The sequence below is a fragment of the Hippoglossus stenolepis genome, chromosome 16, assembly GCF_022539355.2.
Source record: "Hippoglossus stenolepis isolate QCI-W04-F060 chromosome 16, HSTE1.2, whole genome shotgun sequence".
Lineage (NCBI taxonomy): Eukaryota > Metazoa > Chordata > Actinopteri > Pleuronectiformes > Pleuronectidae > Hippoglossus > Hippoglossus stenolepis.
The window spans coordinates 5933490-5958447 of record NC_061498.1 but is presented as its reverse complement, the minus strand read 5'-3'; the positions used below and the strand labels follow the sequence as shown (position 1 = coordinate 5958447).

General features: G+C 43.1%; 5 protein-coding genes across 6 annotated transcripts; 3 read left to right on the top strand and 2 right to left on the bottom strand.

The window, feature by feature from the left end:
* The first annotated feature begins 160 nt into the window (after positions 1–160).
* On the top strand, positions 161–9681 carry gys1 (glycogen synthase 1 (muscle)). Of its 2 annotated transcripts, none has more exons than XM_035181494.2 (16): positions 161–289; positions 3214–3332; positions 3572–3753; positions 4584–4775; positions 4878–5063; positions 5150–5294; positions 5396–5513; positions 6214–6334; positions 6541–6647; positions 7199–7258; positions 7439–7631; positions 8308–8434; positions 8524–8619; positions 8713–8876; positions 8961–9041; positions 9166–9681. In XM_035181494.2, the coding sequence occupies exons 2-16, from the start codon at positions 3215–3217 to the stop codon at positions 9400–9402; spliced, it is 2127 nt and encodes a 708-aa protein (XP_035037385.1). In that variant the 5' UTR covers positions 161–289; position 3214; the 3' UTR covers positions 9403–9681. The 2 variants fall into 2 exon arrangements, with proteins under 2 accessions (XP_035037385.1, XP_035037386.1); XM_035181495.2 differs by lacking the exon at positions 161–289 and adding an exon at positions 319–471.
* An 885-nt stretch (positions 9682–10566) lies between these two features.
* aspdh (aspartate dehydrogenase domain containing) lies at positions 10567–13318 on the bottom strand. The gene is made up of 8 exons (XM_035181498.2): positions 13233–13318; positions 13039–13096; positions 12747–12891; positions 12521–12605; positions 12166–12315; positions 11832–12055; positions 11617–11756; positions 10567–10737 (listed from the first exon to the last, which is right to left on the bottom strand). Exons 2-8 carry the CDS (start codon positions 13091–13093, stop codon positions 10700–10702), a joined length of 837 nt encoding a protein of 278 aa, XP_035037389.1. The 5' UTR covers positions 13094–13096; positions 13233–13318; the 3' UTR covers positions 10567–10699.
* Positions 13319–13891: 573 nt separating this feature from the next.
* On the top strand, positions 13892–15583 carry tmem86b (transmembrane protein 86B). The gene is made up of 3 exons (XM_035181724.1): positions 13892–14262; positions 14370–14613; positions 14732–15583. The coding sequence occupies exons 1-3, from the start codon at positions 14212–14214 to the stop codon at positions 15181–15183; spliced, it is 747 nt and encodes a 248-aa protein (XP_035037615.1). The 5' UTR covers positions 13892–14211; the 3' UTR covers positions 15184–15583.
* Positions 15584–15705: 122 nt separating this feature from the next.
* Positions 15706–19244, bottom strand: hspbp1 (HSPA (heat shock 70kDa) binding protein, cytoplasmic cochaperone 1). The gene is made up of 8 exons (XM_035181722.2): positions 19086–19244; positions 18763–18893; positions 17924–18119; positions 17565–17789; positions 17245–17400; positions 16729–16825; positions 16512–16623; positions 15706–16068 (listed from the first exon to the last, which is right to left on the bottom strand). The coding sequence occupies exons 2-8, from the start codon at positions 18880–18882 to the stop codon at positions 15988–15990; spliced, it is 987 nt and encodes a 328-aa protein (XP_035037613.1). The 5' UTR covers positions 18883–18893; positions 19086–19244; the 3' UTR covers positions 15706–15987.
* Positions 19245–19922: 678 nt separating this feature from the next.
* tufm (Tu translation elongation factor, mitochondrial) lies at positions 19923–24596 on the top strand. Its single transcript, XM_035181427.2, has 10 exons — positions 19923–20016; positions 21153–21199; positions 21291–21429; positions 21633–21799; positions 21905–22174; positions 22363–22495; positions 23062–23166; positions 23266–23417; positions 23704–23823; positions 24180–24596. Exons 1-10 carry the CDS (start codon positions 19980–19982, stop codon positions 24348–24350), a joined length of 1341 nt encoding a protein of 446 aa, XP_035037318.1. The 5' UTR covers positions 19923–19979; the 3' UTR covers positions 24351–24596.
* Positions 24597–24958: the final 362 nt, after the last annotated feature.

The following is a 24958-nucleotide window of genomic DNA, read 5'->3' as shown; positions in this document are numbered from 1 at the left end:
AAAAGAGGAGAGCGCGACCAATGGGAGTGGAGCTCGTGAACAATTTGACAGCGCGGTCCTCGCACCAATCATCTTCTCACATCACGGGCGGTGGGCGGGGCTTCGCCCTTCATGACAGCGAACGCACCAGACCAATGTGAGCTGCTGGCATTTAACTGAGGCCGCCGCCCCCTTCTTCTCCCCCACCCCATACACGGTTGTCCGGTCTCCTCGTTCGTCTTCGGGGGGGAATGACTGCAACAGCTGCTCATGTGTAGTTCATCTTGTTGAAGTTTGGACAAACCGGAGGGTGAGTGCACGTCTGCGTTTCTGTCCTCCATGTTCATAGGAGCGCACTTCTTCCTCGACGGACGCGCATCAGGACTCGGTGTCCTCTGCGCGTTTCCGCTGCTGCAGTATGTGCCTGATGTCACGTTCGCACCCAAAACACGGAGGATGCGTGTGAAAGCGGCGTGCACGTCCAGCCCAGAGGTCAGCTGGTGATGTAATGACACTGGGCAGGAAGCTGCTGGCCCGAGCCGAGGTGGACGAGCAGCGCCTCCTCCATAGCCTGGGTTCGGGGGTTCAGACCTGTGGGCCCACTGGTCAGCTCACAGCTAAATATAAATGTGCACAAGGTGGTTAGTGTGTTTGCATGTCCAATGGTCCCCACACTGGGCCCTGAGGGATCCCAACAGCTGTGGGGGTCCCTGAAGAAATGACCTGTAATTCAGCTCCAGCATTGTGGTATTTACTCATTATAGGATATGAAATATGTTTGGTGTTTCCTCAGGTGGACGTTTGAGCTTCTCTGTGAAGTTTGACTCGTTTGACGTTTCCACGTTCATATACAGGAAGGGGAAGTTTCTCTGTTCACAGTTGAAGTCTGAGTTGAAGTCGTGCATGGGGGAGCGGGGGTTTTCTCACAGGGGTTTGGAAGCCAGTCGTGTTGCAAATGAGATGTGGGAACTTTGAAACCTCCAGAGCACGTCCTCTGAGAGCAAGTGTCTCAGTGAAGTGGGAGACGGCTTCCCTCCAGCAGTTACTCTCGATTGGAAATAAAGAATATATATATTTGCTACTCCATAAAGTAAAGGTTTCCCAGTGAAGGAGAAAGAGAGAGATGTTTGAATTCAGATTAAAATAATCTGATGTGTCAGTGGTTGTGGTTTTCTGATATATCAGGTTTTGGTGGTGATGGACTGAATGTCGTAAATTGTTGCACAGGTAGAAACACATTCCTCCGTGTCAGTGTGTCAGTGTGTTGCCCAATTTGCTTTCTCTCGTGTGGTTTTATGGGATTGCGACATATCTGTACACATCAGCAAGTAAACGGATGGATCGTGTTTATACCTGATCAATGCTCTTATCTGTGGTTTAACCTTTTCTGGCTCCTCGAATTTCAATCAGAAATGGTGAAACGGGAAGTGAGTCAGTCAGTGAACCAATGGGAACCATTTCTGGTTCAGTCAGTCACGAGCAGGATCAGGTATGAGCAGGATATTCTGACATCACGACCAGTTTGGAAGCCAATCATTGTGTGTGTTGTGAGTCGTTGCTCGTGAGTCAGGAGGAATGACGCCTCTCTTGTGCTTTATAATGTTTCCACTGTTGATGGGCGGATACTGAGCTTCTGTTGCAGACTTCTAACAGTGGACGCCTGGTGCAGTAACGTAAGATGAACATTTTACTCTCACAGAACAGCTTTGTAGATTTTATAGATAAAAACTCGTGTTTTATGGGATATGCATGTTTGTGCAGGTGAGTGTTATGTGGCTACATGGGAGGTCAGTCAGAAGAAGCCCTTTGACCATCACAGATTTTAAACACAGCAAATACTTGAGACATATACATGTACTGGACATATGATGGAGTTTCCTTTGAGAACAGCCAACACAATTTGTCCAGTTGTGACCAAATTAACATAATCTAATGTCTCAGTGTTTCTGAAGTTTACCTCATCAAACAAATTAATAAAAATGAAAAGGGAACTGTGGAATGATCAATCCTGAAATAATTGAAATTTTGACTCATTCAGCAGCCTCTGCCGTTTTTCTTTGTTCTTCTTTTGAATTACACAAAAGCTGTCAAACTCATTTCCATGAAAGTTTGTGGAGGGTTGGGGCACCGGCTTAGGAAGAACCTTTTTAAATTTTGAAGCAGATCATGAAAAACGGGCAAATCGAAAAAAAACATTCTTTTCACTTGATTCAAAATGGGGAGATTGGGCTGTAGCCTCGGCGGAGGTATGCGCCCTTGTATGGTTTCTCTATATCTTTTTGTTCCGTGGAATTTGTTGCACTTGTGCTTTGCTTTCACCTTCTGTCCAGTTCATCCCAAACCAGCTCCACAGGGTTTTAGTGCAGCTCCTCCATCATCTGAAGCCTCCATCTTGTTCTTTTCTGCTCAAGTTCTGAATCATTATCTTTGTAGAAGCTGTACATAGTCTGTACCAACACTGTCTTTGTACAGACTGAGTTTGTAAGTCATCATAAAAGTTGGAAAACCTGTGGGAAAAGTTTGAGTTAAAGTTAAAGACGTATTTCACTTGCAATGCTGCTGGTAAATAAATTAACAGATTTCCTAATCCCTGACAAAGACCTGTTTTCTATTAAATTTACATTATTTTTCACTTTTCGATGGTGTTTTTTTAACCTTGGGCCGTCTGCCACTCACCTTTGTACCATTTAAGGTTCACTGGACTTAAATTCCCATAAAACACGTAGAGGTGGGAGGTTATATTTACATTTCCAGAGAATTATTCAAACTGTAGAAGAACTGAGATTGAGAAATGCTGTGTTTGCATCACAGTAGTATAATGTAACAGGTTAGAGAAGTAAGTCATTGATGATGGACTGGTTTTGTAGGCATGTGATGAAATGTTGGTTGGGAAATAGTACAAAGTAAATCCCAAGATTAAATCACACTTTCTTTAACCACTGTCACTTTCTCTAGTAATAGTATACTGTAGGTAAGTACTATTATTTGCAAATAGTTTAAAATCACTGGTCCAGTCGTAAATATTGTACATATTTCATCTTAAGGTCGATGATGTCTGGATGAATTACTTTACAAATTGTTAAAAACAGTGAATTGCTCGCACCTCTAGAGACTTTAGTGGGGCGTTGAATAAGTATACGTGAAAAAGGGATAAGACATCATCTGAGAACATGTACTGTGTGTGTGTGGTTGTGGGTCACTCCTGTCTCAAGAGTGCGTTCTGTGTTTACCCAGCATGCCGCTGGCTCGCAGCCTATCTGTCACGTCCCTCTCAGGACTGGAGGAGTGGGATGAGGAGTTTGATTTGGAGGATGCTGTTCTTTTTGAAATTGCCTGGGAGGTTGCTAACAAAGGTAGGTGTTTGGTGTGTGTGTGTGCATTTTTGTGAAATTCTTTGAAAATGATGAAATAGTTTATTTTAATGTTCAGATGTTCCCACAGTTTAATCCTCCCATTTAAAATCTAGTTTTATGAGAGAGTTATAATTGTAATGTCTAATCCTAACATGCATGTATATATCAGGCTGAATCACATTATATCTTTGTCTCGACTTTGTGTGCGTACTTGTGGCATGTTTGCTGCACATGTGAAGTTGGAGGCATCTACACCGTCATCCAGACCAAAGCCCGTATGACCTCAGAGGAATGGGGGGAGAACTATTTCCTGGTCGGCCCCTACGTGGAAAGCAACGTGCGCACTCAGGTGGAGCTGATCGAGCCCACTAACCCTGCACTGAAGAGAACCATTGACAAGATGAACTCCAGTGGGTGTAAGGTACTACCACACGAACACAGTAAACACACACAGGGCTGAGTCAAATTTGTGGGTTCTGCTCAAGGAACACATTCTCACTACACACGGCCGGAGATAGAGATAGGTTTGTGAATCTGCACCACACTTAAAAGCCCATTCAGAGATCTATTCTATATCCGACCCGCTCGCGTTCTGTCCCCGACCGCCTCTCCAAACACCATGACATTTCCCTGCAAAGGTTAAAGGTTGTATTACTGTCTCTCTGTCTCTCACAGTTATACACAGACACACTCCAGAAATAGATGTGTGTGTGTGTGTGAGTGAGATATTTTAATGCTTTGTGCTGTGGAATTATGGGTCAAAGCCAAGGCTGGCGGTGCTGCTATTTTAAAGGGATAGTGCAGCCTTTTCAGTGAAGCCTATCTGAATGACCTTTGCATCAGATAACTTGTAGTCCCATGACAGGCCGACACCAGAGCACAGCTATTTGTACTGAAAATCCGTTTTTCTTATTTAGGTGGTGTTTTTCTACATTCAGCCGGCCAGTTACACTACACCCTACTTTGATAGTGATTCAAGGTTAATCTTATGAGATGTGAGACAGAATGAAGAACCCATTTATCTACATATAAATTATAAGTAAATAACCGATCAAAGCATGGCACCAAATACAGGAGTTGCGGTTGCAGCTGCGAGAGTTGAAGTTAGAACATGTTTCATGAGATTTGAGTGGTTTGTCCTATTTTTATTGTAAAATGATGGTTCATCAAGTTTTCCCATATCATTCTATTACAGATTATTCTATTAAAGTACATTTTCCACCTCTCAGCCTTTTATCGTTTCCCCTGCAGGTCTACTTCGGGCGCTGGCTCATCGAGGGCAGTCCCTACGTTGTTCTGATTGATGTTGCGTTCACTGCCTGGTCTCTGGACCGGTGGAAGAGCGAGCTTTGGGAGCTCTGTGACATCGGCGTGCCTTGGTTCGACCGCGAGGCCAACGACGCCGTGCTGTTCGGCTTCCTGACGGCCTGGCTGCTGGGAGAGGTCAGCGGCTCAATTGACGAGAACCTACACAAACATGAGTTTAGCTGGTTGTTGAATGTGTGTGTGTGGTTATCACTGACCCTGTATTCTCCTGTGTCACAGTACGCCGCTCAGAGTGAGGAGCCTCCACACATCGTGGCACATTTCCATGAATGGTTGGCCGGCCTGGGCCTGATATTGTGTAGACACAGACAGCTGCCGGTTGCGACCATCTTCACGACTCACGCCACGCTGCTGGGGCGATACTTGTGTGCTGGAAATGTGGACTTCTACAACAAAATCGCAGACGTGTGTGCATAAGGGTTTATAACAAAGGGCTGTAATGAAATAAACAGGGAAGAATAGATGATGTAACACATGTGTGTCTCCTTCAGTTCAACTTGGACAAGGAAGCAGGCGACAGACAGATCTACCATCGCTACTGTTTGGAGCGGTCGGCCGCTCACTGTGCTCATGTCTTCACCACTGTGTCGCACATTACAGCCATTGAGGCCGTGCACCTGCTCATGAGGAAACCAGGTGTGTGTTGGATATTTCAAACTGAATGTCTCAATGTTTCGTTGTTTGAATCGATGTAGAGACTTAACTAGACTTAAACTGATTTTCTCTGTCACACGCAGACATCATAACTCCCAACGGGCTCAATGTGAAGAAGTTCTCAGCCATGCATGAGTTTCAAAATCTCCACGCTCAGAGCAAGAACCGGATCCAGGAGTTCATCAGGGGACATTTCTACGGGTCAGTGACCAACAACACACACTTTACCAAACACTAGAAGAGTTGAGTGAGGACGAATGTTGAATGTTCGTGTGTGCCCTCCTAAAAGAGTCAATAATACAAATCTGTGGGTCAATGACAAATAAAGTATTTTTAAAAAGTCTCACTTTATGTGAAATAAATTTTTTTCTCATATATTAAATAACATTTCAAAAAGTTTAAATTAATTTAACAGTATCTCTAACTTTACCACCTGGAAAATCTAAAATATAATTTTGATAGTCTACACTTTCATACATATCTTATCATTATTAATTTTTTTGTTATTATTTTGTGGTTGTATTTTGTTTTTACTATAATTTAAGATTTTTGCATTCTATTGGCCAGGTATTCAGTAACTTTACATTAGAAGACAGAAAAATAATTACGCAAACACACAAATTACTGCATTCAGTACAATAACAATTAACATAATATTTGTCGCCCATTTGTTCACTTTAATCTATTATTTATTGGTTTAAATTAATATTTTACCTGGTTGCACCACCTGACGATTATCAGTTGTGCCACCTGACAGGAAATAAAGTGCAATCTATAATAAGTATGTTCTGTTGTAGAAATAAACCGTTTTTTTAAAGAATGAGTTTATTGTTCATTGCTCATTTGTCAAAAATAGTATTAATTGTCAGTACTGCATTCATCCATGTTATGTGACCATTAGGCACCTGGACTTCAACCTGGACAAGTGTTTGTTCCTCTTCATCGCTGGAAGGTACGAGTTCTCCAACAAAGGAGCCGACGTCTTCTTGGAGGCTTTAGCCAGACTCAACTATCTGCTGAGAGTAAGTGTGTGTGTGTGTGTGTGTGTGTGTGTGTGTGTGTGTGTGTGTGTGTGTGTGTGTGTGTGTGTGTGTGTGTTGTTGTGCTTGTGTTAACAGATGTAGTGGAAGCGTTGGTTTGTTTGTCTGTGTGTGGGAGCGAGGAGGACAAATGTGGATCCCAGGTCAAGAAATGTAACGTCTATTTTTGGGTGGCATTCTTGTCGCAGGTCAACCACAGCGATGTGACCGTCATCGCCTTCTTCATCATGCCAGCTCGGACAAACAACTTCAACGTGGAGACGTTGAAGGGCCAGGCAGTCAGGAAACAGCTCTGGTGAGGTTATGTTCAACAAGATGAAAGATCTGTAAATGTCAGTAAAATGTCGGGTAAACGTCAGTGGGAGCACATGTGAGAATGAAGCAGGAAAATGTCTGTAAAATCCACAGTCAGTGAGTTGATAACATTTCTAACCTATTACGAATGCAAAACTGGAAGAATACAAATATCTTCGGATTAAAAAAAAAGAGGTGCCATACACGTAGAGGACGCCCCTGAAGACAACAAGATTTGAGAGCTTTTGGTGCTAAGGGCCGGTGTCGATGTGCTATAAATGAACACGCAGCTGAATGTACACACCATGTCCGGCCTCCTGCTGCTCTTCTCAGGTTCCACACCTCACCTCAATAAACCTGTTGTTGTGAACACGTTCTTCATATGTGAAAGGCAAACTGGAAAATATTCTCCAGAGTCTGTTAACGGCTCAAGTAAAAATGTAGAATTTTAGTCAGACAACCAAAGATCTTGCTTCAACTTGATTTCAACCTGGAAAGGGATTTGCAGTTGTCTTATGGTCGTTGTACTGTGTTTGTTTTTGTATGTGACAGGGATACTGCTCAGACTGTGAAGGAACGCTTCGGAAAGAAACTTTACGACTCACTTCTAGTGTAAGTCGACCACTTTCAGTCCACTGCATAGAAATCAAATGTATGTCTCCCATCAGAAGTGGGTGTTCTATATAAAATGCAGATGTCACAAACCCAGTTACACTTCTTACAAATATTCAAGCCTATCATTTTACATCTTTCCTTTAATGCTAAATTCTAAAACATTTTTGCTTTGTTCAGCGGGCAGCTGCCAGACATAGCAAAGATGCTGGACAAAGAGGACTTCACCATAATGAAGCGTGCCATCTTCGCGACCCAGAGACAGTGCCAGCCTCCAATCTGCACCCACAACATGCTGGAGGACAGCAGCGACCCCATCCTCAACTGTGTCCGCCGCATCGGCCTTTTCAACAGCTCTGCTGACCGTGTCAAGGTATGTCATCTGTTGATAAATAGAACATTTGAGGTGTTTGTGTTTTTTCAATTGAGAGACAACTAACAACTAATAATTCATACATGTTAAATCTGCAGTGTAATAAATGATTCCAATCACAGTGTCTGTTATGGTAATGATCTGATAATAGGCACTGATAATAGACTGCATAAAGATGGATGACGCATCTCCACTTCCTCCCACTATCGAGAAATTAAGCCAAAATGTCCTGGATAAAGAACGCTGCCATCTTGCACCGATGCGTTTTGGGCCAGAGTCTGCACCGTAGCGATCAGGGGATGGAGCTGTAATATAATATTGAGGATCCACCGATGTGCAAGCTGGTCCAATCACAAGTGTGTCTCAGCTGTCAATCAATACGTTTCAACCAGTTTTTCTAGAGCATCAAATGTCTCATTAAAACCAAAACTACCGGAAAGGATACATCAGTGTGATAAGAACGACCTAAAATGACAGAATCCATATTTATCATTTATTATTTTGGAACATGCCCCTTCTATCATTGAGGAGACAGGGTTTATGACTTGTGCTGCAGCCAGCCACCAGGTGGTGATCAAGACACTTTGGCTTTGCTTCTGGGGGGGGGGGCCATCATGTCATCCATCTTTATGTACAGTCAATGGCACTGATATTAAACAGCATCTCTGTCCATTAGATCATTTTCCATCCAGAGTTCCTCTCGTCCACCTCTCCTTTACTTCCCATGGATTACGAGGAGTTTGTAAGAGGCTGCCATCTCGGCGTCTTTCCTTCTTACTACGAGCCTTGGGGCTACACACCTGGTATGACCCATGCATGTTGACAAGGTGTATGTACACATATGTATGACATTAAAATGTTAATCGGACCTTTCTGCTTCTGTCATTGTCAGCCGAGTGCACAGTCATGGGAATTCCATCCATCTCGACTAACCTGTCAGGCTTTGGCTGTTTCATGGAGGAACACATAGCGGACCCCTCAGCGTATGGTGTGTTTCTTTATACATTTTCTCACTTACTCAGTTTTTCTTGAATAAAAAGATAAACGATTCTTTCTTTCTCATCACGCTGTTCTTTTGCAGGTATTTACATCCTCGACCGGCGGCTTCGGGGGGTCGATGAGTCGTGTAACCAGCTCACCTCCTTCCTGTTCCAGTTCTGCAAGCAGAGCCGGCGCCAGCGGATCATCCAGAGGAACCGCACCGAGCGCCTGAGTGACCTCTTGGATTGGAGATACCTCGGCAGGGTGAGATTGCAAATCCCAAAAGATGAACTTAAATCATGCAACAGCTTTGGAATGTTAATGTGTTTTTCTTCTGCTCTGCATCAGTATTATGTAGCAGCTCGTCATATGGCCCTGGCTAAAGCCTTCCCTGACACTTACCTGTATGAACCTCAAGAGTCAACCTCAGTAAGTCAGCTTTTGTTTCTTTGAATGGGAGATTTACTTGAAATTATTATTACATATAGAAGTAAAAAATCTTTTCAGCTCCATCCTCTGATGGAATATCCGCCGTCTTTGTTCTCATCCTCAGACCTCAGGCTTCCGTTACCCGCGACCTGCCTCCGTGCCGCCATCTCCTGCTCTGTCCCGCCACTCCTCCCCGCACCACAGCGAGGCCGAGGACAACGATGAAGACGAGCGCTACGACGAGGATCTTGAGGCGGAGAAGGACCGCGTGAACATCCGCCAGCCCTTCACCCTGCCAGTCAAAAACAAGTCTCCTGCTGTCTCCGGGGCCAACGGGTCCAGCAATGGTGTCTCGGATTAGACAAATGGAGACACACACCCTCATACGTAATTACAGTCATCAATGTACTCGCAGACGTTATAGATGAGGAAAGCTGTAAATGCGAGTGGTAAATTTAATATTGGCTTGACGTGAAAAGCTGTATTTGTGTCAGTGTCTTCCCAGACTGTGCATACCTCAAAATTTCAGTTTGATTTGCATTGGGTTTTTTCTCAGTTACACCAGCAGGGAAAGCAGTGGTTTGCTTTGTGGAGTAAAACACAGCAGCTAGAAAAGAGCTAATCAACAGCTCAACATGGGGGAAAAAAAAAAGAGTCAGGATTGCTGGATTTTGTAGATTACTAACACTGGATAACACCGATAGGTCGAAGTCATGGAGAAAAATAACGTAGGATTATTATGAGTCACTGGAGGAGGGTTTTAAAAACCTGAGTGAAAGGTTGGTCGGAGCAGAACCCTCCTTTTTTACCAGCTTGTCATCTTTCCACGTTGAAAGCAGGATCAGCTACTTTCCAGGTAATAGTTGTTGTGAGTAGCCACAAATAGCAGCCATTCTTTTTACCCATGTTTGGCTTAAATGCGTGATGGTAATCCAGTGCTTCAAACTCAACTGTCCACCTTTTATAGTATCATATTGTTCTGTCTTTGTAATGCCTTGTTTACCACAAGACCTCCCAGAATGGAAACATAATGGAAAAAGCACACAAACGCAACATTGCACGAATAGTGTCGTGTGTGTTTGTGTTTTTTATTTTGTTTCCGGGCCTTATTGTATCACAGCCTTTCAGTGACGATCATCGATGACCGACCTCACACTCCTGTGTATGTCTGTGTGTGTGTGTGTGTGTGTGTGTGCTTTTTGTGGGGGGGACGGATACTCCTGGGTTTGCCTGTTTTCGAACGTATTTATTTGTGAAAGGAAAAGAGATGAGTAAAACTGTGTCCTGTGGTGGCAGCAGCCATGTTTTTCATGTGAGAGACATGAGACGAATGGAGGAGCTTGAGTACGTATTCACTGTTTGTTATGGAAGAAGGAAAATTGTTTTACCAGCATATATGCCCGCACTTCCTGTAACAGTTTTATCATTCACAACATGCACCAGATGAACTTCTAATAAAGTTTGAATATATATATATGTATGCTCTGTATATACCTGTTGGTGTTTTACATATGATAACTGGGTCTTTCTTTGTGTGCTTACAGTTTATTGGAACACAAAATATCAAGTTCTTAGTAACATTGATCCAGTGATTCACTATCACAGATTTCCCAGTGGATCCTCTTGTTGCTGATGATCATCCGCAGTCGTCCACTGCTTCAGCACAAGTAAACTCGGCCCCCGTGACCTTTGCAAGCTGAGAAAAACAAGAAAATCAGAAATCAAAATCTCCCTCACACGTCACTTATTTACACACACAGAGAAATTCAAGATCTTACATTTATAATATTTATTGTATTATTTATACAGTGGACAGTGCACGTGAAATGGGGAGAGCGAATAGAGGAAGACACGCAACAAAGGGGCCAGGTCCGAACTGAGGACTCAAGCATCTGCTCAAGTTGTGTATTTAAATACAATTTTGAGTTGGCATTGATATGAGGCCTTATAATCATGCTACATTATACCTCACTTTTCAAAGGTTTTACATTTTTGATGTGTGATGTAGCTCCTTTTATGTTTGTGACCCCATACAAACAAAATGTCTAGTTGGAACCCGTTGTTACATCACAGATGTTCAGTTCTACCATTTTCATCATTTAAATAACTTTTCAGGGCACAAACAGGTAAAAATATCCAGTTGTTCACTAAAAAGCTTTAGAGAAAAGTTAGAAGTAAAGATAATACTTTCAATTTGTGCACAATAACCTATTTAATAATCTCACAATCATTCAGATACGACCCTTAGGAGGGAGGGACCAGACCCACAGGAATAAAACACAGTTTATAGAATCATAAAAAGTCCCCTCACCTCCGACAGCTACACCAAGAAAATACTACTGCATGATTATTAGTAATAAATCAGTGGCAGTGGTCATTTTCTGCACAGTGAGTACTTTTACGTTTGACATTTTACAAAGCAAAAATGTATAAATGGATCCCATAAATATCTACAACAGAGCAGCTGGCAAAAAGAGTTCACTGCAGTTTGCATTCACTCCAACCCTGATTGACCAAAGTGATCTGTTCGTTCTCAGGATCTTTGAGAAAGTGTGTGAGGCAACACGGGACTCACCAAGTAAACTACTCCAGAATGAGTTGTATGTTGCGCTGCCAGTTACAGCCCCGAGTCTGGCTGGATTTCTCCTCACTGTGTGCACTGAGAAGCCATTTGGCCCCGTCACCTCCACCTCCACCACGTGATAGTCACTCAACCTGGAGAATAGAGAGATAGAAGTCAGATGTGAAAGGCTGCGTTGGGTCAATCAGATTTTAGTAGAGGAAACTTACGCTGTGTCAGACACAATCTCTCCCTGAACCCCTGTGAAGCCAAGTGTTGCTGCTGCCACCGCTGCTGCCGCCATGGTGTTCACATTGTTAGGAGCAAGTGGGCACAAGTCTGCCACTGGGCCCTTGAACAAAACCCGCCTGCCCTCTCCCTCCGTCCAATCAGAGAGGACGTCCCCTGTCAGCCGGAAGCAGGACGGATGCTTGGACATTCTTATAAACAACGCCTGAAAGGAAGCAGAGAGGAGAAAAACAGTCATGTTAAGAGACTCTCGTGCTGAAATGTGCTGAGTCCCATTATGTTCAGACTGGATCCTGACTTTCTGTCCAGTGTTACCTTTAAGGCTCCACTGTCACTCAGCCTCTGGATGTCCTGGCCTCCCCACAATGCACCACTGGGGACATAGAGGGTTCTGCCGTACTGCTGAGCCGCCTGACGCAGCATCGAGTTCAGATCAGGATCAGAGAGGGCCGAGGGAGAGCCCACCTGAGAGGAGGAGAAACACGGGCACAGCACAGGACCAAGCATTTAGATGTTACTTTAGCACCCGTTCATTTACACATCAGGGTTCAGAGTGGAAATTTAACAACATAAATTGACAGATATTAGCAATAATGATACATATCTGTTGAAAATAAGCCGCTCTCTCCAGGTTGATCATATCTTTAGTTAATCAGACAAAGAATCTTACCATGAAATGAGACTGAGACAGGAAGTGGAGTCCGAATTCTTTCACTATCTGAGGATGGCACACTTCTACAATCACATCACATCGCCTGTAAAGCACACACAGATTATCCATTCAAGTTTTAAGGAAGACATCAGGCAGCATCACACACATCTGTATCTTACAGAGCGATTGCATGAAGATGCTTAGTGTGTTTTGCATATGTGTGTGTATTTGTGTGTGATTGCACCTGTCTGCAAAACACGATAGATCGCCAAGTATGAGTTCATCAGGGACTAATCCTTTGAGCTTGTCAGAATTTCTGTTCCAAACAAAAGCCAGAGTCAAACCCACAGCTGCTCCATCTTTAAGGATCCTCTCCACCAAGTACTTCCCTAAAACACACACACACACACACACACACACAGAGAGAGAGAGAGAGAGACTTAGACAATTTCATGGCTGATAACAGATCGTTAAGTGAATAAGGATTTATGAATTGAAGGAAAACAGTGTCTTGAGTTCGGAGAAGCAGTTCCAACCTAAATGTCCAAATCCGACAACTCCAATCCTCAGCAAAGAGCCGCTGGTTTCCATGTCCTGTGCAGGGAAAGCAAACAAAAAAAAGCACCATCACACACACACACACACACACACCTGCATTTGACCGTACTTTATACCTCATCTCCCTCGATCGCCTATTCGCCAGCATAACTACATTTATTGCTCTACTCACCTAATAATCCCACACGCCTCCCGAGCTCCTGAGTCTCTCAGTCTGAAGCACGACTGCAGGGAATTGTGGGAAAGCAGAGTACAAAGTTTGACTCTGAGAAGCAGTAGTTAATTATTGTCTGTTCTTCAGTTTGTAGAATTCTCTCACGCACGCAGGGTTCCTCCTCCACCTGCTCTAACAATTTCAGGAAAAATCTACTTTGTGTGACTCACATCAATTTATTCTTAAATTACATATATTGCATTTTGATAAGCATGTTTGCTTTTTTGCTTTATTTGCCCCACGTGCACAATTTAACAGTGTTTGATTGGGAAATTATGATAATTTTTTGTCTATAGCTCTGATACAAAATCATCTAGTGAACAAAAGCAATAGAATATTAAATCATTTTTACTATTTTCTAGAATCATCCTACAAAATTCAACAAAACCCCTACAAACGAGTCACACATTGCATATAACACATAAGCTGTGTACAGAAGCATAATTCTAACAGTTTAAGTTTTGAAAGTTTGACAACGTTAGAATTTCAAGAATACGGGCGTTTCCCACATTGATTTATTAAAATCCATGTATGCACGTTTTCATAAAGACCAATCTAACAAATGCCAGGCTAGAAAACTATCTTTATCATATGTGACAGTTTCCTATTCCCAGTTATTCACCCAGTTCAACTTTGCCCTCTGCGTGTCGATGTAATTGTATTCAGCCCAGAAAGGTCAAAGGTCAGCAGTTTGTCCATAGCAACTCAAAACGGGGAATTGATTATCAGAGAGCAATCAGACAGGAAGCACCAGTCTAAAGTTCAGTGCTGTGAAATACCAGCAGACTGACAGACACGGCAGAGACACAGAGACGAGGCGAACAGGAGAACGAGGCGAGAACAATACGGATTATAGGTGAAGAAGAAGAATCTAACAAGTTCATTCACTTGTTCACTTGATGGTCTGAGAGCCCACGTCAGTGCTGACTCTGAGAAGATGGACATCCTTGAGACAGCAGCATACGACAGGCGGCAGAGGAGAAATATGGTACCACAGAAACCATTTACTCACAGTCTCTTGACATTAATTTACTTAATAGTCTTTTCAGTTGTGACGTGTCTCCCTCTTTCTCTCTACTCCTCCCTCCCTCTCAGTCCTGTGCCCTGCTCTTCTCTCTCTTGCCTTTCTTTTTGTCCACAGCTCTGTTCTTCTACCTGTGGACTCCTGACTCGCCGGCTTCCATCGTGTCTGCAGGTGTCAAATCGGCACCCACTGTCCTCCTGGCTGCCGTCGTGCTGAGCTGGAATGGAGGTCAGAGTGTCCTGGGTGTGGCGGGAGGCCTGCTCTTCTCTGCTGTTGGTGACTGCTGCTTGATATGGCCGGAGCTGTTTGTGCATGGTAAGAGTCTGGTTTGTAAGAGAAGCTTCCAGATGCAGTGAACAATGGCAAGTTCATCACTGTGATAAAAGCTGCACTTTATTCCATTTGAGTTATTTATTGTCATTATCTGTTTCAGGAATGGGTGCATTTGCTGTGGCTCATCTGACGTACTCCCTCACCTTCCTCTCGAGTCGTTATCCGACACGTTGCTCTTCCTCCTTGACTATTTTCCTCTTCTTGATCCTGCTCACGATAGGAGGAGGCTACTACATGTACATATATCCATTCTTGCAGAAGGCACCGGACTCAGAGCTGCTCATTCCCGGTGTGGGGGTCTATATTGTCTTGATTACTCTAATGGGGGCGTTAGCTATTAGAACCCGCCATGCGGCGACACTGCTGGGAAGTGTGTCTTTCATGGTGTCTGATGTGGCACTGGCCCTGCAAGTTTTCAAGGTCACGCCACAGCTACAGCACGGAAACACTCTTGTCATGGGGACATACTATTTGGCACAGCTACTAATCGCTGTGGGTGATATAAATGCAACAGTGGACAAGGAGGACTTTGGAAAATGGAAGAGGTCCTAGACAGCATACCTGTGGCATACCTAAAGTGTGAACCATCGTCCGCACATTTACTTATTGGGTAAAGAGCTGATGCTACCATTGAATACTTTTTATAAATGTAGGAATTATTTCTAAATAAAGGAAAAGAGGAAGATAAACTCATTGAGGACAGTTTACACTTGACAGCTCCTTGGGTGAAAAGGTTTACAACTGGAAACGATTTAGCAAAAGGGCAACTTGCAACACGAGATACTTTGTTTCTAAATTGAGTTTCAATGATCATACAACACATATGTCAGCATGTTAACAATAACATGTACTCTGTGATTTGTGCCAATATTTGAATCAGTGTTTTAGTGTAAGTTGTGCATGTGGTGGCAATTGTTTTCCACTTGTGAACAGGCCATTATATGTAGATAAATACTCCCATTTGTTTTGCTAATAATAAAAAAATATGGTATAAAAAAAAACGTGTGTCTGTACTTTTGAGTCAAGTTTTAAAAACAAACAACATAAAATAAATGAAAATACTTGGACAAAATCTGGATTAAAATTTGATGTACATTTAACTACAAATATCATCATGATACTACTACATGTAATACAGATCCTTGGTAATACATTTATGACACGAGGAACTGAAAACATTACACTGAAGTGACAGCTGACTGGGAAAAAAGTATTTTATACATGATACTTATTTACACAGTTAAATCTGTGGAATACAGGCAAATTTATGGACAGCAACTGTGGTAACAGACAAGGATGTTGCTAAACATGATCTAGAGCAGGGAATATGTTCTGTTACATGAGGTGAATAACACTTCAGCGATCCATCCCATTGTCATCTGACCGCTGCCCACGGAAACATGTCATCCCCAAACTCTCGCAGAAGTCCAGCTCTTCCTGTTGTAAACAAAAATATGACTTTAAAACATATTCCTTGGACAAATATTAAGCCTGCTACTAAACTATTTATATCTTTTCATCAATATTTTCTTTCTAGACTGTATAGAAAGATGGGAGACATGACATCTCCCCCAAAGTAAAGCTAAAGTGTCTCGATAGCCATATGGTGGCTGGCAGCTATATAGGTCATATATACCTCCTCCATGTTAGAGGATGGGACGGGGACCAAACTAAAAGTAGAAATCACACTGATGTGTATTCAAATGTTCATGTTTCTGGTAAATTTGGTTTTAATTACTTAATGCTGTGAAAACAGGGTGAAACGTCACTCATGATTGGACCTCACTACCGTAGCTTTATCCCTAAGTCTGAATCATCACAATACTTTTTTTTGTACAGTTTTCAATATTGTATTGTTCTAAAGTCTCAGTTATAACTACCTGGCATTCCTCCTTCCCTCCGAGCTCTTTGGTTCGCTGTTTGAGCAGCTCCTCCAGAGCCAGAGTAGGATTCCTGCAGTCCTTGAGCCCCTGTGGACAGTCCTCCACCAAACTACATGAACAGAAACACAGAGCGAGGCCAGAATCAACAACGTGAAGGACACATTCATGTAAACTTCTCAGTGCTGAGGCCTGTCAGGTCGACAGTGTTTCTTACCAACAGAGGGCGCCAAGTACATGTTCATGGACAGATGAGTGGGGTGTGCGGAGAACAGACACCAGCTGCTGTACTATTCCCATGGAGACAACAGTGTCTGCAGGATGGATAAGAGCAGAAATAACAAAAAGGAAAAAGAGAGATACTGCACACAACTCCATCATATACATCTTTGAAGGAGGTCTGGATTCCATTGTGTATATAAACATAGACACACTCAAACATATATGCTTTCACTGCATTTCCCATGCATTAGCATCAGGCTAAAACTTTGATTCAGCTGCTTTTTACTACTGGCAGCATAATAAATAATTTGAAGATAGCTACAAATATTGTCCCAGAGACCCTCTTCCATTGTGACCCTGAACAAATGCTAAACCTCGTTGTAGGAATGTATTATGGTATGATTTTTCTGATTATCATCAGATTTTGACAACAAGATCATAAAATTTGTGATACCAATATCTACTCAATCTAAAAGGCACTGTGCCGTTTCACCGCCTCCCTCCTTCATACCTTTCTGTTCAGGATGTGACCTCAGCAGGTTGAGCAGAAGGAAAGCCGACTTGGTCCTGAGCCTCTCATTCTCCGACTCTATGCCTCGCACCAGCACTGAGAAACCATCGAGGGTCAGGAACGCCTTGAGCCCTGCCTCCTGCTCTCGGACTAGACCTGAAGTCACGACAAGATACAGTCGGTTATATTCTGAGGTGTAAAATGAAAATCAGTCTGCGAAAAAACCCTCAGTTAGCATTTCAATCTACTTTAAGTGTTCAGTCATGAACTGCTGCAGCACTGTCTTCCTGTGTGTGCCAGAGCTCACATGAGATACTCACATGAGACAGCATAAAAGGCTTTTACTCTGGCGGTGGGGTGAGGGTCTGAGTCTGTCATCTGCAGCAGCTTTGGCAGAATCCCGATGCTTAGCAGGTGGACCTGCACCTCTGGCATGTTCTGGGCACAGGAAGCAATGAGCTCAGCAGCACGCCACCTCAACCCACTTTTGACATGACCAAGATACCGGGAGTGGCACAAATCCAGTCCACCCAGAACCATCAGGTCTGTGGGGCAGAGAGAGAGGGGACATGGTCAGAACAGAGCAAACAAACTGTATTTGAGCTCATAACCTCGTTATAGCTTCTCCAATTTAAGCTCCGCTGGGAGAATATCAAATTTTGTACTGATTATAACGAACCTCTGGCATTGTCCAAATTCTCACACAACTCCGTTAACACGTTAAAGGCGGATTCCCGCTCATCTTCATCGTCCTCTCCCTGCCTCTCGCTCTTTTCCTCTTTGTGTAGAAGTTCCAGGCACTGCTTGATCTTCTCCACTTCATCTGTCTGCCCTCTGCAAACTTCTGCGAGAGCTTCTTTCAGAAACGTCTTCCTCTGGGAAAAAAGGACAAGTGTGAAAATGGTTCTCAGTTACCTTTGATGCAAGACAGTTACCTTTGTGCAAAAAGGCCCAGAACCTTCGGCCACTGCAAGAGGATTCAAGCCTCCGTATCTCCCCTGACTGGTTTTAACTATGTTTGAGTCCAGTGACTTTGATAGGCAATTTGTAAACAATGGTAAAGCACATGTTGCACTATGCTGGAATGATGGCTCCAAATTGATTTGAGCACTAAAAGAATACTTGTGTTCAGTGCCACAGCTAAGGACTGTGTTTATTACCATTTACAGTCAGATAATTGTTGTCTTTTACAATTGACCAAAGGTCAGTACCTAAGGAGGTAGGTGTGTGTGTGTGTGTGTGTGTGTGTGTGTGTGTGTGTCTAAAGCCTTCTCAGGTTTGAAATATATAATTACCAGGCATCAAATCACCAAATGGCTCATCAATCCATGGCTCCTTTATTTGCACTCGTTTCTACTGTATTTAATCGTGTTCAGTATTGATTCTGTGTTTTACATCCACAGATGTATGTTGTGTTTTTATGGGGGAGGGGGGGGGTTATGTGTTGTGTTTATTTTCCTGTTATGTGTTATGCTGTGGTTGTTGTCTCGTCGTGGGCACTGACGTGTTGAATCTCACCTCCTCTGACATCGGTTCAACGGGGGCCGCTCCCTCTGGCGCGACTCCGGCTTCCATTGCCATCTTCAGGACCCCCTGGAGGTTTGGGGGATATCTCTTGTCCTGGTTCTTTTCTGCCATTATGAATATACCTGAGGAGAGAGAGAGAAATAATAATAAAAAAAGATGTTTAAATGAAGTCAACGTCTGACCTCAATCCACGAGGTTCGCCTGTTTGCTCCAGCGGTCAATCAGCAGCCTGCCACATCTAATACGTCATTAACGGTTCTTACCACGGATAACAATCGACTGCTATTAGCACAATGCACTTGTTTCCCACTTACCTTACACAGCGCAGTGGAATCAATGGACACACGGTTTCTCTGTCGACCTACAAACAACCGTACAAACCGCGTTAGCTCACAGAATGAATGATCCAGAATGTTCTGGCTAGCTAATCTCACGAGTGGCCTGGAGGCGGCCATTTTTTACCGTACGCACTAAAGCCAACACGCAAATAAGAAATGGTTTCCCCCGTGTATTCTGCCTCATATCCGTGTTTTCAGTCTTCACGTGTCTGCGTTAATCAAGTCGTTCATAATTATAATAATAATGTTAAAATTACAGTGTAAAACATTGTGGTGAGCCACAACAGCAACATGTCAGCGCATCTATTCGCGTAATTACGGTACATCTGTGGCGTTCGCACGAGTGACGTTCAGAGAGTGTCAGTAAAAGTGAGAGAAGAACGTCACGAGACGTTCAAAGAGTCAGTATTACACATAAAACATACTACTATAACTACTATAACTACTATAAAACATGTATCCACTATTATAACGTGTGTGACATTTTACATGTTATTATATAACAATAGGCGGTCGATATATAGGATTACATAGAGTCCAAAGTAATTTCCTCTTCATGAATACGAATAGAAACGATTATAGAAAGATGGTCTTCTGTTCAAATGTGTGTAAAGTTGTATATGTTATAATAAGCAACATATGATCGATGAATTGTCTCCAACTCTTACAAAGTCCTTCCTCTGCAATGTCATTGAGAAATTAATACATTTAAAAAAAGATCTACAATAAGCTCTTGCTGTTATTATAAGTGGTAAGAGTAGTAAGTGTAGTAGAAGTAGTGCGTACCGGAAGTAGTATGTTCCGCTTTAGAGTCGTCTGTGATTTCTCTTGATTCTTTTCGTCGTCTCTGGTTTGTCTTGTCGATCCAAGATGGCGTCGCTTGTGGGCTTGCGCGCATGTTTCTCCGGTAAAATTGTTTAATTGTGTGACTTTGTGAATTATCTCTTTCTCTACGTCGATTCATCGCGCTCAGTGTGGTTGTGTGTTTGATATAAAACGTGTTGTTGTTGTTGCTCAGTAGAAGAACACGAGTGAAGGAAGAGAGTGATGCAGCCTCTTCCCGACAGCAGAGCAAGGTCACGTTACATGAGAGTTAGCATCGAGCCGAGGAGGATGAACTGATGACTCTTTGAATATTATTCTTATTATTAATATCTGGACAGACACATGAGTATTAACGTGATGTCAGGTTGTCTGGAGGAGAACGACACTGAGAGTCTTTCCCTTCAGGCTCGTTGGCTTCATGTCAGCTGCTGCTTTCTATCTGCAAAACACCACCTGTGATATTGAACTGTGACTTGACTCTGGAGGACGTGAGTCAAAGCAGGAGCTGCTCCTCCTCGTTTGGAAGATGTTGAAATGACGTGACAGTGATTTTGTTTTTGCACTTTAACCTACAGACATCATTTTGGAGAATCTCTGTATTATTGAGGTAATCTAGTGGTTAAATGTGATTTGAAAATGGGTAAAATGTCCCTGAGGCTAAAGTCAAATCTATTTATATTTCAATTGTAATTTTTCCAAGTAATAGTGTATGGACAGGAGAGGGAATCGCAGGGCAACTTATGATACGATGCGTGATACGTGGCCCCTGATATCGACGACATCACGACACAGTGGTTCTGCGATAATCGATTTACTGCAAAATAATCATATGTCACAATATCTAACTGAAGGAGAATACAAAATGCCCCTGAAGAGGTCAACTTGCAGGATTTGTGTATTAACTCACTGCAGTTTGGTGTCAGATTCACAGGGTTTGACACCAACTGAGATGAGACGATGTAATAAAAAACATCTCACTGCTTCTTTAGTCTCAAACAAAAACAGTTGACTATGTTTTGCAGTGAGACTGAAAAATACAAATATTAGATTAAATGACAGTCATAGACACATAATACCTTCACTAAGTTTTACTTCATGCACTCTGACAGAAACATTTTATTTTGAAGACATTAGGCTTGAATCACACGATTGTCACGTTAAATAATCAGCCGTTATCTAATTGGACATCATTCTCATGTTTGGATCTTTTCTTCTCAGCCCTTCAGCTCTCGCAGCCAAGCCTCCTGCACGGCTCCCTCAGATTGGTGAGTGTGCAGCCAAACTGCAGTTTACACACTGTTTCACGCTGTGTTTTTGTTAACAGCCTGATGCCCGGGGTTTCTCTCTGTCATGTAGAGCGCTGTGCCCCTGAGCCGGCGGACCTTTGCTGCGGAGGCGAAGAAGACGTACTCCCGGGACAAGCCTCATGTGAACATTGGAACAATTGGCCACGTTGATCACGGCAAGACCACCCTGACTGCAGCCATCACAAAAGGTAGAGTCAAAATTTAAGAAAAGGTTCTGACCAACTGACTTGGACATTTGCGTTCTGACGTAGAGCCCCTCTGGAAGATTTTAGAAAAATGTTTGGACTTCAGTGCACGTCTGAAAGCAGCTTTGGAAGTTCAGCCCTGAAAAGCAATAGTTGCTCTTTAATGTCTCAAGACGTCTTTGAGTGACGTGACCTCTCGTCCTCAGTGCTCGCTGATGCTGGTGGTGCTTGCTACAAAAAGTATGAAGACATCGACAATGCCCCCGAGGAGAAGGCGAGAGGAATCACCATCAACGCCTCTCATGTAGAATACACCACGGCCAACAGACATTACGCTCACACAGACTGTCCTGGTCATGCTGACTACGTCAAGGTAATCTCCATTTTTCTTCCCACCTGCATGCAACAAAACACTGAATATGACGCTGCCTCGTTGTCATGTGAACTTACCTGAGTAACGACTGAGTTTCTCCTTTAGAATATGATCACAGGCACAGCTCAGATGGACGGCTGCATCCTGGTGGTGGCGGCCACTGACGGCCAGATGCCTCAGACACGCGAGCACCTCCTGCTGGCCCGGCAGATCGGCGTTGAGCACGTGGTGGTTTTCATCAACAAGGCAGACGCCGTGGAGGACAAGGAGATGCTGGAGCTGGTGGAGATCGAGATCCGCGAGCTGCTCACAGAGTTCGGCTACGATGGCGACAACACGCCTGTTGTAATAGGCTCCGCCCTCTGCGCCCTGGAGGTGAGGAGAGGATACTGTCGGCGGTTTTGTCGTGTAGAGAATACTGTGCTGATCTGATGAGTTTAACCACAGTTGTTTTCACTTGACCTTTACTGTGACCTCGGTGGGGTTTGATCGATTAGCTGCATCAAAGCATTTGCCGTGTACATTTGTGACTGACGTACTTCTCTGTCTTTGCACCACCTCAGAACAAAGATCCTGAGCTGGGTGTGAATGCAGTGATGAAGCTGCTTGAGATTGTGGATTCTTACGTCCCTTTGCCCAAGAGAGAGCTGGATAAACCTTTCCTCCTGCCCATTGAAGGGGTTTATTCTATCCCAGGTAGGAGACAAAAGGAAGAAGTACATGCAGCTCTTACTAGCACTGCTCCAGTTAGTTCAACCTAATCAACGAGTAATGGTGGTGTTATATTTTATCTGTAGTAGTTCACTGTGTATTTAAGTGTTTAACCCTTTGAAAACGATCCTGTTCAAATCCATCTAAAATAAACACCAGAAAGCCAAACTTCAAATAACATATGGAGCATTATGAAAAATGTTCTTCAAGTTTCTATATTTAGAACTCTTTTAGATTAATGATTTGTGTTAATTTCAAATGTTAGTATTTTATTTTCATTTATAATGCCAGTTTATTGCTTTTATCGTTTATTATGGTTTATTGACTTGCATAATCTTTTAGCTTAGGTTGTACAGATTTTAGTGATATTTAGCATGTGATGATACGCTGAAGAATGACATCATAGTTACCACCAACACCAATATAGGCACCGGAGGACCATTAAGTGGCAAAACATTATTAACTGTAAAATGCTGTATCTCAAGATTGCAGATTATTTACTCCAAACATGGTTTTCTCCGAGCGCAAGAGTTATGGATTGTGTCTTTCAGGCAGGGGCACGGTGGTGACGGGCACTATGGAGAGAGGTATCATCAAGAAAGGAGACGAGAGTGAGTTCATGGGGCACAATCGCAGTTTCAAGGCTGTGATTACAGGTGAGTGAGCGACCGGTGCACTGGAGATCCGTCATTATCTGTCATTGCACGCTACCGTGAACTTTGACCTTGCGGTTTCTGTTTTCCTGCCGGGCTCAGGTATCGAGATGTTCCACAAGTCTCTGGATCGGGCCGAGGCGGGAGATAACCTGGGCGCTCTGGTCCGAGGCCTGAAGAGAGAGGATGTGAGAAGAGGGATGGTGATGTGTAAACCAGGATCCATCATGCCCCACCAGAAAGTCCAGGCCCAGGTCTCAGAGCACTACGTTGATTAATCTGTTGTATTTCTAAACAATCAGTGAGTCTGAATGACTCAGTCTTACCTGGAGGCAAAGGCAAACTGGGAGCCCGGCCAGATGCTGCCGTGATGACACCGAGGTCATTCACTGAACTAAAGAACCTGCCTCCTACATATAAAGAGTAGTTTAGAGTTTGAGTTTTCCAGTTTTATTTTTTGATTCATTTTGTTTTGTAATGAAATATGAAACTTGCACTGTGCAGTAACTGAAACATTGACGTGTGTCCTTATTATCACAGGTGTATGTTCTGAGTAAGGAGGAGGGAGGCCGACACAAACCGTTCGTCAACAACTTCATGCCCGTCATGTTCTCTCTAACCTGGGACATGACCACCCGAATCACTCTCCCTGAAGAAAAGGTTTGTGTGTGTGTGTTTGTGTCAATAAAAGCATTGTTGTACTTCTTGTAACTTCACAAGGTTTCAGGTCAAATCCTGTACTAACAAAAATGTAGAACAGCCTCTGTTGAGTCATTGTCTTAATAAAAGTAGAGATACAAAAAAATAGTGCATGAGTAACATGTTTTTTCAAAGTTGTGAAAATGAAAAGTCTCGGTTTATATTTTTCTGGTCCTTCAATATTGATTTGTCCCAGTGAGGATATGGCGTTGGAATAAATGTCCCCATCGTAAACTCTTGTATTTCTAGGTTTCTCATGTTTGTACATGATTCTGAAGGATAGTAAACACTCTCCCGTTGTTCTCGTCCCGTTTCAGGAGATGGTGATGCCAGGAGAGGACACGTCCTTGACTCTGACGCTCCGTCAGCCGATGGTTCTGGAGAAAGGCCAGAGGTTCACCCTGAGAGACGGAAACAGAACGATCGGCACCGGCCTGGTCACAGACATCCTGACTTTTACAGATGAGGACCAGTGCAACTGGGGCTGAAGGGAAACGCTGCACAGAGCTGGGGGGGGGAGGATTCTTGGAGAGGGCTAATCGACGAATTTCGAATTACAAATACATAAACCCATGCAAAGGGAGGACTCAAAATAATGCATGGCTCTGTTGTTCAGTTCCACTTCAACCAAAACACCTGTTTAGCACTGTCATTGTGACGTGACTGTCAAAACTCAAATGTCATTTATGTAATAAAAATGTATTTAATAATAAAAATGTCTTGTTTGTTTTGTAGATATTTGTAACAACATGATTCTCCAAAATCTCCACAAAAATCATGGGAAATTCATTGTTGATTTTCTTTTTACATTCATACAAAATAAAAGACTTGAATCTGCATGTTACCTGGATTTGCCACATGAGGGCAGCAAAGAGGAGTCTGTTCAGGCAAATAGGAGTTGTGATGGCAACAATAATTATTACTGGTTATTTGGTTACATCTCATTTAATGAGACAATGCTCATTATTGTTTACAGTGTTTTCCTTATGAGGAGATTCAACTAATCTGAAGATGTGTGTATTTAATGTGCACTAACGTGTGTTGTCATGATGACAAGTTTTAGAAAGTTATCCACTTTGATGGACTTAAAGTTTGA

Excerpts from the sequence above, each read along its gene's own strand:
- gys1 (XM_035181494.2), top strand. The coding sequence starts at position 3,215 with ATGCCGCTGGCTCGCAGCCTATCTGTCACGTCCCTCTCAGGACTGGAG. Across the intron at positions 3,333-3,571 it reads CTGGGAGGTTGCTAACAAAG|TTGGAGGCATCTACACCGTC; the intron begins GTAGGTGTTTGG and ends GCACATGTGAAG. Across the intron at positions 4,776-4,877 it reads CGGCCTGGCTGCTGGGAGAG|TACGCCGCTCAGAGTGAGGA; the intron begins GTCAGCGGCTCA and ends CCTGTGTCACAG.
- aspdh (XM_035181498.2), bottom strand. The coding sequence starts at position 13,093 with ATGGAAACCAGCGGCTCTTTGCTGAGGATTGGAGTTGTCGGATTTGGA. Across the intron at positions 12,316-12,520 it reads TGTCTCAGTCTCATTTCATG|GTGGGCTCTCCCTCGGCCCT; the intron begins GTAAGATTCTTT and ends TCCTCCTCTCAG. Across the intron at positions 12,056-12,165 it reads GTGACAGTGGAGCCTTAAAG|GCGTTGTTTATAAGAATGTC; the intron begins GTAACACTGGAC and ends GCTTCCTTTCAG.
- tmem86b (XM_035181724.1), top strand. The coding sequence starts at position 14,212 with ATGGACATCCTTGAGACAGCAGCATACGACAGGCGGCAGAGGAGAAAT. Across the intron at positions 14,263-14,369 it reads GGCGGCAGAGGAGAAATATG|TCCTGTGCCCTGCTCTTCTC; the intron begins GTACCACAGAAA and ends CCTCCCTCTCAG. Across the intron at positions 14,614-14,731 it reads GCCGGAGCTGTTTGTGCATG|GAATGGGTGCATTTGCTGTG; the intron begins GTAAGAGTCTGG and ends TATCTGTTTCAG.
- hspbp1 (XM_035181722.2), bottom strand. The coding sequence starts at position 18,882 with ATGGCAGAAAAGAACCAGGACAAGAGATATCCCCCAAACCTCCAGGGG. Across the intron at positions 18,120-18,762 it reads TTGAACCGATGTCAGAGGAG|AGGAAGACGTTTCTGAAAGA; the intron begins GTGAGATTCAAC and ends CTTTTTTCCCAG. Across the intron at positions 17,790-17,923 it reads GAATTTGGACAATGCCAGAG|ACCTGATGGTTCTGGGTGGA; the intron begins GTTCGTTATAAT and ends TCTGCCCCACAG.
- tufm (XM_035181427.2), top strand. The coding sequence starts at position 19,980 with ATGGCGTCGCTTGTGGGCTTGCGCGCATGTTTCTCCG. Across the intron at positions 21,430-21,632 it reads GACTGCAGCCATCACAAAAG|TGCTCGCTGATGCTGGTGGT; the intron begins GTAGAGTCAAAA and ends TCTCGTCCTCAG. Across the intron at positions 23,167-23,265 it reads TTTCAAGGCTGTGATTACAG|GTATCGAGATGTTCCACAAG; the intron begins GTGAGTGAGCGA and ends TGCCGGGCTCAG.